At 42.2% G+C, this 11,023-nt stretch overlaps 2 protein-coding genes across 5 annotated transcripts in view; both read right to left on the bottom strand.

Moving 5' to 3' along the window:
• Positions 1-5,697, bottom strand: part of LOC110535114 (kinase suppressor of Ras 2) — a 128,045-nt gene extending 122,348 nt beyond the window's left edge. For 3 of the 4 annotated variants that reach the window (XM_036936321.1, XM_036936322.1, XM_036936319.1), the window contains exon 1: positions 4,944-5,697. In XM_036936321.1, the coding sequence (XP_036792216.1) occupies positions 4,944-5,120 (177 nt within the window). In that variant the 5' untranslated portion in view covers positions 5,121-5,697. The remainder of the gene's footprint in view (positions 1-4,943) is intronic. The other variant, XM_036936320.1, reaches the window with a different exon arrangement.
• A 4,333-nt stretch (positions 5,698-10,030) lies between these two features.
• Positions 10,031-11,014, bottom strand: LOC110536383 (glycine-rich RNA-binding protein GRP1A). Its single transcript, XM_021622142.2, has one exon. It carries the CDS (start codon positions 10,925-10,927, stop codon positions 10,445-10,447), a length of 483 nt encoding a protein of 160 aa, XP_021477817.1. The 5' UTR covers positions 10,928-11,014; the 3' UTR covers positions 10,031-10,444.
• Positions 11,015-11,023: the final 9 nt, after the last annotated feature.

Here is an 11,023-nt window from a genome sequence, read left to right on the forward strand (position 1 = left end):
AGCTACAATAGTCATTTACAAAATTAACAATGTCTACATAGCCTAGTGGTTAGAGCGTTGCACCAGTAACTGAAAGGTTGCTAGATCGAATCCCTGAGATGACAAGGTAAAAATATGTTGTTCTGCCCCTGAACAAGACAGTTAACCCACTGTTCCTAGGCCGTCATTGTAAATAAGAATTTGTTCTTAACTGACTTGCCTAGTTAAATAAAGGTTTTTAAAAAATGCTGTATTTCTGATCAATTTGGTGTTATTTTAATAGACAAAAATAATTGCTTTTCTTTCGAAAACAAGGAAATCTCTAAGTGACCCCAAACTTTTGAACGGTAGTGTATATATATAGTGAATCGCCCATAAGTTTACTTTACAGCCTTATTCTAAAATATATATTTTTTTTCTCATTGCTTTGTCATATGAGTGCTCTGGAGCAGGTTTTCATCAAATATCTCTCGGTACTTCTCTCCGTTCATCTTTCCCTCGATCCTGACTAGTCTCCCAGTCCCTGCCGCTGAAAAACATACCCACAGCATGATGCTGTCACCAAATTTGCTCCAGATGTGAGTGACGCTTGGCATTCAGGCCAAAGAGTTCAATCTTGGTTTCATCAGACCAGAGTATCTTGTTTCTCATGGTCACAGAGAGCGCGCCTTTTACTGAGGAGTGGCTTCCGTCTGGCCACTCTAACATAAAGGCCTGATTGGTGGAGTGCTGCAGAGATGGTTGTCCTTCTGGAAGGTTCTCCCATCTCCACAAAGGAACTCTGGAGGTCTGTCAAAGTGACCATCGGGTTCTTGATCACCTCCCTGACCAAGGCCCTTCTCTCCCTTTTTGGTACTCTTTCCCCAGATTTGTGCCTTCGACACAATCCTGTCTCGGAGCTCTACGGACAATTCCTTCAACCTCCTGGCTTGGTTTTTGCTCTGACATGCACTATCAACTGTGGGACCTTATATAGACAGGTGTGTGCCTTTACAAATCATGTCCAATCAATTGAATTTGCCACAGGTGGACTCCAATCAAGTTGTAGAAACATCACAAGGACCTGTTTTGGCTTTGACATTATGGGGTATTGTGTGTTGATTGATGAGGATATGTTTAAAGAAAATATATATTTTAGAATAAGGCTGTGACGTAACAAAATGTGGGAAAGGGGAAGGTGTCTGAATACTTTCAGAACTCGGACTAGGTCCAATACAGCTCATTTATTCAAGGGGTGAATGGCAAACAGTGGGTCAGTACAGTACAGTAGCATATAATGCAACCAGAGAAACAAAGGTAAGCACTGGTTTGTGTGAAGGTTGTTGTCTTTCCACACTGGTGCTAGTGAGTGTGTTTTTTGAGCCAAAGGTTATGGTTACCATTGGGATGTGGAGAGCTGATATTTGACCTGCTCCCATGGTAGGGCCAGAAATGTTTTGTCTGCACTAGGGAAAAGGTGTTGGCCATTGTAACTAGGGAAAAGGTGTTGACCATTGTAACTAGGGAGAAGGTGTTGACCATTGTAACTAGGGAGAAGGTGTTGGTCATCGCAACTTGGGAAAAGGTGTTGGCCATCGTACTTGGGAAAAAGTGTTGGTCATTGTAACTAGGGAGAAGGTGTTGGTCATCGTAACTAGGGAGAAGGTGTTGGTCATTGTAACCAGGGCTAAAGTGTTGATCATCGTAACTAGGGAAAAGGTGTTGGTCTTCGTAACTAGGGAAAAGATGTTGCTCATAACTCGGATGGGTTGTTTTTAACTTGAGACACATCTCCTATGATGAAAAAGGCATATGAGATACGCTATAGTCTGACGCTATCCCATGTGATATGGTGTAGTCTGAACTCTGCCCCTATCCCATGTGATATGGTGTAGTCTGAACTCTGACCCTATCCCATGTGATATGGTGTAGTCTGAACTCTGACCCTATCCCATGTGATATGGTGTAGTCTGAACTCTGACCCTATCCCATGTGATATGGTTTAGTCTGAACTCTGACCCTATCCCATGTGATATGGTATAGTCTGAACTCTGACCCTATCCCATGTGATATGGTGTAGTCTGAACTTTGACCCTATCCAATGTGATATGGTATAGTCTGAACTCTGACCCTATCCCATGTGATATGGTGTAGTCTGAACTCTGACCCTATCCCATGTGATATGGTATAGTCTGACCTCTGACCCTATCCCATGTGATATGGTATAGTCTGAACTCTGACCCTATCCCATGTGATATGGTATAGTCTGAACTCTGACCCTATCCCATGTGATATGGTAAAGTCCGACCCTATCCCACATGCACCTTGTTTCACAACAGAGAGACACTGCCAAACAAAGCAGAATCACTATTGAATAGCTTTTTAGTCCAGGACTAGGCTTAATCTGTGCCTGGGAAACTGGCCCACAGTTCAATAGATGAGCCATTCAAACATTCAGGAACCCCAAATCGATCAATGAAGTTGTATTGCATTGTAGATTACTGTATGTTCTGTTTAACAACAGTTAAACTGTCCTTCAGCAAGTATTGCACAGTAAGTCAAGACAGCACTTTTGTGCTAAAAGTGGTAAATCAAAGTGAACCCAACATTCCTCATGTTCCTCATATTGAATTTCTCCCTCATAATAACCTGTGATATAAGAACACACTTTTCAATGTCTTGAACTGTGCAGGGGGACATTTTACAAACAAAGTCAAAAATCACAGTTGCAATAGTCAGATGCTTTCACAATTGAAAATAGTTGTTTCTATAATATTGCATATGTCTGTGTTAACACAGGACTTTGTTGGAGATGCAACAAGTGCAGCAAGTTAAAAATCATGAATGAACTATGGGGTGCAACGAGTGCATGATTCTACTATAAGTGCAACGTTACCTGCCAGAAACCTGACCCGGCCTGGAGAAGACAAGTTAAAGGGGGCAATCTGCAGTTCAAACAATACCAAAGATGACGCCCCACCACTGTTATGGTAAAAAGCTAAGGGGTAGGCTGCAGAAATGTAACCACTGTCAAATTCATAGACAAACATGTTTTGAGGCTATGCTGTGTTTGTTTACATTACATTGTTTACAAACATTGGAGTTAAACAAGTTTCTATTCTGGGTTCTGATGGAATACAACAGTTGAGTCATGAGGCATTTATAAATGATATTCTTCAAGAATCAATGGTTATATTTAATTAATTTAAAAGTCAAAAATGAATGTATCTATTGCAGATTGCACCTTTAACTGTATCTAATGTAAAGACCTTGTCCAACACAGTCAATCAATAAATGAAATGTATTAATAATGTTTTTACATCAACAGCCTGACCCATGCCATGGCTAAAATCTGTGAGAGGCAACTGCTTAACCACGTTTGGCCCTCCATGAATACATTATAACAACATGCTAATATAATGCTATTAGAACTACACAGGAAGAAGAGCAACATAATGTAAAATGTTACAAAATATGATTGCCCAATCCTCTAGTACTGTGCCCTCTGCCTCAGAAGGCCCAAACAGTGTGCATGACAGCATGTGCAAACATACAGCAAACCTACCACCTAACTTAACAGGGCCATAAGGCCACATGTCAATGGCAGACATGTCTTTTTAGAGTTTGAGTGCAGCCATGTTTTTCCTGACTGAAGATGCTGTGCCTGCATGACACAGCACAGTTTCCCTGAGTCAAACTATTAGGCGTACATTTCAAAGTGGTGCTTTTGGTTGGTAGCTAGGGAGTGGGGAACGATAAACTGTGTGTGAACATTTGTTAGATCAAATACTTGTAACCTAGCTAAACATGGGGAATCTATTCAGCATGTTCCATTCACCCAAACAGGTAGACTATTAAGTTAACGAGTGGCCATAATGTACTGTAGTCCTAGCTATAGGGCCTAATGTAGTGTATGTTTTCAATCTACTCCTCTCTGAAATTCAATTCAACTCAAGCAACTAGGTCTACATATCTCTTCAAATGACGAAATATTGTAAAATGGTGTGCCTATATATATCAAGTCCATACGAGAGGCATAGACGTGGATTTTTTCCCTTGTATCAGTGGGAAAACTACATGATTGAGTAAATGAATAAACAGTATATAGAGAGAGGCCTGCTATTCCTCCAGCTGTGGCCACTAAAACTTCATTGCACATCTATTACAGGCCTATGTCATCTCATTATGTTGAGGATAATGATGGTGCCCTTTTTAACTCGCACATCATCAAGTCCCATCACATCGGACCTCTGTTTACATGTATTCTGTTTAAAATCACCCGCCTCTGTAACATACACAGGAATCTCTGTCCTTTAAACCATTTAGGGCCTAAGTGCACCTGAAATGTATCCAGACCCCATTTTATTCATTTGGCAAACAAATCTATGTTTTGATACAAAAAAAATACAAAAAAACATTACACTGTCTTTGGATAACATCATGTCCATTACATAACGCAATTTATGGAATACCCTGTGGGCCAATTAAATCGGATCTCAATTTCACTAATACACACTTGCATAACAGTTGTTGCAATCTAGCTGATGATATGCAGAGCATATTACTGATGATGATAGTGATGATGAATCGTAAACAGAAAGTGTTTAGGCCTCAACGTTCTCGGGGAGAATTCTGATGGAGAAGAGTTCTACAGCTGAATAAACCACCTTCTTTCTACCACCTGCAGAATGCGCAAGACCACAACAGCCTGCTCACTGCAGCTAGCTTTTTCTTCATTTATTACACTGCATAAAACACATCTAGGCTGTATAACATAGGGGGGGGGGGGGGGGGGGGGGGGGGGGACAGTATTCCAATGATATAGTCAACCATTTTAACGACATCGAATAATGTACTTTGATGTTGATATAGGCTATGATAGACGTGACAACCAACCCAACAGTGATTTTGATCAAAATACATGATTAGCAGCCTCAGCGCAGCAGTAGCCTTTTTCATTCTACGGAATGGGTGCTTTTGCCTACCTCCAGCGTTCGTATTTCTTTCTGTGTCAAGTCGTTAGATGTGGCACATTTGGTCCTCAATCCCTCCAAGCTGGAAATGCTTATGTCTATCATATTTTGCACCAACTCGCACTGCTGCAAGGCTTTTTGCAAACTCAGACGCTGCTCGTCGCTTTTTGTCATATTCTTCTCGTCCATTGCTTGCGAGCTGTGGTCGTTTATTTATGTGTACTTCAAAAAAAAATCTACTCAGAAAATAAAGGTGGAAAAAACTCCATGAAATAAAGCGACCTGCAAAACGCCAGCAAACGTGGTGGTATATTATATTATGTACATTGGTTTACAGATGAGATGTGATCTATGTGAAAGGCGACTCCATTGCAACAGTCCTTGTATTTCCTGGTGGTGGTTCATCAAGGTGTTTCTGATTGAACCTGGTACTGATGCTGAGGGCTATATCATCAAACACAATCTGCAGATAGCGTAGGCTACCTCCACAACAGAAACAAAAATCAGAACACAACCGATCAAGCCTCAGGTAATAAATCCATTGAGCGTTGTTTATTCATTTCAAATAAAAAACCAACGCATCATAATAACATAAACGGATCCATTAAATTAAAGCATCGTCATATAATAATTTTAAAGGTGATGCTGTGTGGATTGGGTACAGGTACTCCCCGTCTCCCTTGCCAGCAGCTGCATCCCGGGTCGCTCCCACCACCACACCGACATGTTTCCAGTCAATCAAATCTACAGCAAGGGGATCGCATCGCCCACGGAAGCAGCGGGAGGAGAGGCACCACCACCGAGTGATGCTGCATGGGGGAGGAGTTATCGCGAGATTATGTGCATCAGTGCGAGTTCACTGTTTGAACTCCGTTATCGATATGCTCAATCATCAGCTCCACATCAGCATTTTAAAGGTGTTATCAGGACTTTTACACATTTTGTTAAATTACAGCCTTATTCTAAAATGGATTAAGATTAGATCCCTTCACCAATCTACACACAATACCCAATATTGACAAAGCAAAGGCATTTTTTATAAATAAAAAACGTAAATATCACATTTACTTAAGTATTCAGACCCTTTACTCAGTATTTTGTTGAAGTACCTTTGAAAGCAATTACAGCCTCGGGTCTTCTTCAGCTATTTTCAGGTCCCCCCAGAGATGTTCAATCAGGTTCAAGTTCAGGCTCTGGCTCCGCCACTCAAGGACATTCAGAGACTTGTCAGCCACACCTGCGTTGTCTTGGCTGTGCGCTTAGGGTCATTGTCCTGTTGGAAGGTGAACCTTCGCCCCAGTCTGTGGTCCTGAGTCCTCTAGAGCAGGTTTTCATCAAGGATCTCTCTGTACTTCACTACATTCATCTTTCCCTCGATCCTGACTAGTCTCACAGTCCCTGCCGCTGAAAAACATCCCCACAGCATGATGCTGCCACCACCATGCTTCACCATAGGGATGGTGCCAGGTTTTCTCCAGATGTGATGCTTGGCATTCAGGCCAAAGAGTTCAATCTTGGTTTCATCAGAGCAGAGAATCTTGTTTCCCATAGTCGCAGAGTCTTAAGGTGACTTTTGGCAAACTCCAAGTGGGCTGTCATGTGCCTTTTACTGAGGAGTGGCTTCCGTCTGGCCACTCTACCATAAAGGCCTGATTGGTGGAGTGCTGCAGAGATGGTTGTTCTTCTGGAAGGTTCTCCCATCTCCACAGAGTAACTCTGGAGCTCTGTCAAAGTGGCCATTGGGTTCTTGTTCACCTCCCTGACGAGACCCTTTAACCCTGATTGCTCAGTTTGGCTGGGAGGCCAGTTCTAGGAAGAGTCTTGGTGGTTCCACATTTCTTCCATTTAAGAATGATGGAGGCCACTGTGCTCCTGGGGACCTTCAATGCTGCAAAACATTTTTGGTAACCTTCCCCAGATATGTGCCTGGACACAATCCTGCCTCTGAGCTCTACGGACAATTCCTTCGACCTCAGGGCTTGATTTTTGCTCTGACTTGCACTGTCAACTTTGGGACCTTATATAGACAGGTGTGTGCCTTTCCAAATCATGTCCAATTAATTTAATTGATCACAGGGGGACTCCAATCAAGTTGTAGAAACATCTCAAGGATGATCAATGGAAACAGGATGCACCTGAGCTTAATTCCATTTTTTTTTATACATTTGCAAAAATGTCTTAACTGTTTTCACTTTGTCATTATGGGGTATTGTGATGTCATGATGGGGTATTGTGATGTCATTATGGGGGTATTGTGATGTCATTATGGGGGTATTGTGTGTAGATTGATGAGGGACATTTTTTATTTAATCAATTTTAGAATAAGGCGGTAACGTAAAAAAATGTGGAAAAAGTCAAGGGGTCTGAATACTTGTTTTGGTCATTTTTCAGAGAACAAAATTGGGATAATTTTAAAGATACATTTAGGCTATTCTGTTTACATGTGCCCTTTTAAGCCTACTTGTAGATATCTTGCCAGACACACACACAGACATGCACACACACACACACACACACACCAGTAAAATAACCATAGCTACATGTGTTATGGTTGTATACTCCAAATGAACTGCAACAGTTGTCTGTCTGTCTAAATTAAATTACAGAGCGCTGAATGACACTGAGTAGGCCGGGCCAACATCTCTCACTGAATTATAGCCTATTTTATGACAGTATTTTCTCTTCTATTGGTGGGGTGAAATAAACAGGGGAAAGATTTCGGGTTGTACCTGCGGGTCAACTTGAATGAGGCCGGTGGTGGGCAACCAGAGATTTTGGACATTTCCTCTGTGTCAGCAGGCAGCATTATTATTGTCTCGCTGCTGGACTGAACAGGCTTGGTGCTTTGTGTGTCAAGACAGAATGAGAAATATAGCTGTTTGGCTTCTATAGGCTACACTGCACACAGACCCTATTCTAGAGTTCACTAGAAACACTGTACAGTCTATGTGTTGTACAGTGTGTGATCATAAGGCCAATAATGGCCAATCATAAGGGCGTATATACAGTGAGCCTCTTACAATAATCTGAGCAGCCTAAAACATTCTGACAAAACCGACAATAAAACAACCATTCTATTTGATGTGTTTTTGTGGCACTCAGTCGTGTCTCATTTAGTGTAGACACCATATCTGACATGTTCTAACACTTGATTTAGGTTTTTATTTTTTATATTAAAAACAACATTCAGATAAATGTCACTCAGACTTTTTGATAAGAAGAGCATGTTTTATAGGAAAGTGCTATTAGAAGCTACATTCGCATGTATTTCCCAAGAGTCAGGTTTTGCCAAAATAGTATTCTGATTACCTACCTCTCTGTACAATCCAAATGGCAGTAGAGATTACTTATTTGTCAGGAAAAAAAGGATGGACAACAACTAAACAAAAAATGTCAAAAGATCAACCGTGGGGTTTCTTTTCCAGTCAGGAAATCTCGAACTCTTAGCCGGCCTCTGCCCAGTACCCTGTCCTGAACTTTAGACACTGTCACTAGCCGGCCTCTGCCCAGTACCCTGTCCTGAACTTTAGACACTGTCACTAGCCGGCCTCTGCCCAGTACCCTGTCCTGAACTTTAGACACTGTCACTAGCCGGCCTCTGCCCAGTACCCTGTCCTGAACTTTAGACGCTGTCACTAGCCGGCTACCACCTGGTACTCTACCCTGCTGCCATACGTTTTTTACCTTTATTTAACTAGACAAATTATTATTTACAATGACGACCTACCCCGGATGACACTGGGCCAAATTATGCGCCGCCCTATGGGACTCCCAATCACAGCCGGTTGTGATACAGCCTGGAATCAAACCAGGGTGTCTGTGGTGACACCTAAAGCACTGGGATGCAGTGACTTAGACCACTGTGCCACTCGACAACCATGGAAATAGTCATTGAACAAGGGTCACTTTAATAATGTTGACATACTGTTTTACCCACTTCATATGTACATACCATATTCTAGTCAAGGCTCATCCTATATAACTACTGCTGTACACACCATTTCTATTCACATACTGTCCATACACACCGTTCACATTCATATACTTATTTCTATTCCAGACTGGTATTGCTCGTTTTGATGTCTTAAGTTTTCTTTTTTTAAACTTTTTGATTATGTGTATTATTGTATTGCTTGATATTGCTGCACTGTAGGAGCTCGAAACAAGCATTTCGGTGCACCTGCGATAACATCTGCAAAACTGCGTATACCACCGATAAACGTTGATTTTGAACACGGGGATTTCTTAATTAGAAGCCTTTATTCTGGCATTAAGGTATATATATATTTAGAAATGACAAGCAAACGACTGACTTGGTATCTGCCTTCGACATTCGTTATTTTGTAACTGAAAAATGACAAAATATACCCTCTTGATATTACGCGGTCGTCACTAGTTACCACAGACACAAAGTCATAAATCCTGCCTATTTCTACAATGTATCTTCAAATGTTTTAAACCCTAGCATTACTTCAACCACACTAATAGCCTTATACCTAAATTCAGACCAAAAAGCTACAATTTCTCATGAACCTTTACGATAAAGCGTATTTTAACTTTGTGGCTGTGCGCTCTAGTGGAAACCACTTTTCAGTTGTGCGAAAGCGACGCCCGCTTCCGCTTTACTTCCGTATCCAGTCCCGTACAATCAGATACTTAAATTCGCGAAAACGCGGTCATTTAAGATAGCTAGCTATATAAATACTATTATATTCGTGTTTGTGGGCGAATTTGGTTCTACCGAAAGAATTGTATGAAGACTTTCGACACACCGTAGTCTTACGGGGCAATCTGCAGTTGCGACATCCATTTTTGGATTCATAAAATGATATGCACCCGTCGACTTTTGAATATAAATGTTATGCCTCATGAGCCCAAAAACCTACTTGCACATCGTTAAAAACAACTCCGATATAATGGTCAGTCCTATTTGCGTGGTTATATCGACCCAGACCCACCCTGCAGTTTTGTAGAGGGGGTGGCCCTGTGGTTGTAACTGCGGATTGCCGCGTTAAGGCCCTTGGCAGAATAAATTCAACCACAAACACGAGTCATTTTATGGATTGATAAAATTAGTTCACTAATAACATGAGGAGAACTTGTTTTTCCAAAGAAATCGTTTAATAGGTTCCATAAAGCCAAAATTGACACAAAAAATAATGTTGAGGATACAAACAGAAAGTACAAAGGTGGAATGTTACTGGGCAAGAGAACATGAACTTTTCACATGGTTTGGAAATGAATGGCTGACACACGTGGCTAAATTGAAAGACGCTCGAGCTAGCTAGCAAGCTAACTTAGCTAATTAAACACAGAATAGGACTACAAAAGTCATCCGGTCAACAACAACACGTGGACATTTCTTGAGGAGCGCATCTTTTAAATACAGCCAGCCAAGGGATGATCTTGAATCGGAGTTTTACTCGTGTGCAGCATAACGTTAACTGTTGTAGCTAGCAGTCTCTGTAGGATCCCCGGCCTAGAACGGTCTCCGTAGCCTTCCTGGGCCCAACCTATTGATTGTCCCTGTATCCGCCACCAGAGGAGTACCCGCCTCGGCCTCCACCGCTCCTGTATCCACCACCACCACCACCTCCGTATCCTCGGTCTTCTCCGCCATAGCTGCGGCCTCCTCCGCCACCACCGTAACTCCTCTCGCCTCCACCATATCCACCTCCACCGCCGTATCCACCACCACCTCGGGAACCTCTGTATCCACCGCCACCTCCACGACCTCCACCACCTCCCTGGCCTGCCTCGTTCACACGGATGGTTCTGCCGTCGAGAGACTGGCCGTTCATTGCATCCATAGCGTCCTTCGCATCCTCGGGATTGTCGTACTTTACGAAGCCGAACCCACGAGGCCTTCCTGTTTCTCTGTCCATGATGACATCACATTTAGAGATATTTCCATACTTTGAGAACGCTTCTGCAAGAGATTGCTCTGTGGTGTCGAAGCTCAGGCCACCGACGAAAAGTTTTCCTTCGTCGGACATGTTTCTTTGTCTTTTGCGGACTGAACAAGAAGAGCTGCTACTTGGAGAGGAACGTCGACGGAAAAGGAAATGGCAGCATGCCGCGAAATATTATAA

This window comes from Oncorhynchus mykiss, chromosome 11 (genome assembly GCF_013265735.2).
Source record: "Oncorhynchus mykiss isolate Arlee chromosome 11, USDA_OmykA_1.1, whole genome shotgun sequence".
Classification (NCBI taxonomy): domain Eukaryota; kingdom Metazoa; phylum Chordata; class Actinopteri; order Salmoniformes; family Salmonidae; genus Oncorhynchus; species Oncorhynchus mykiss.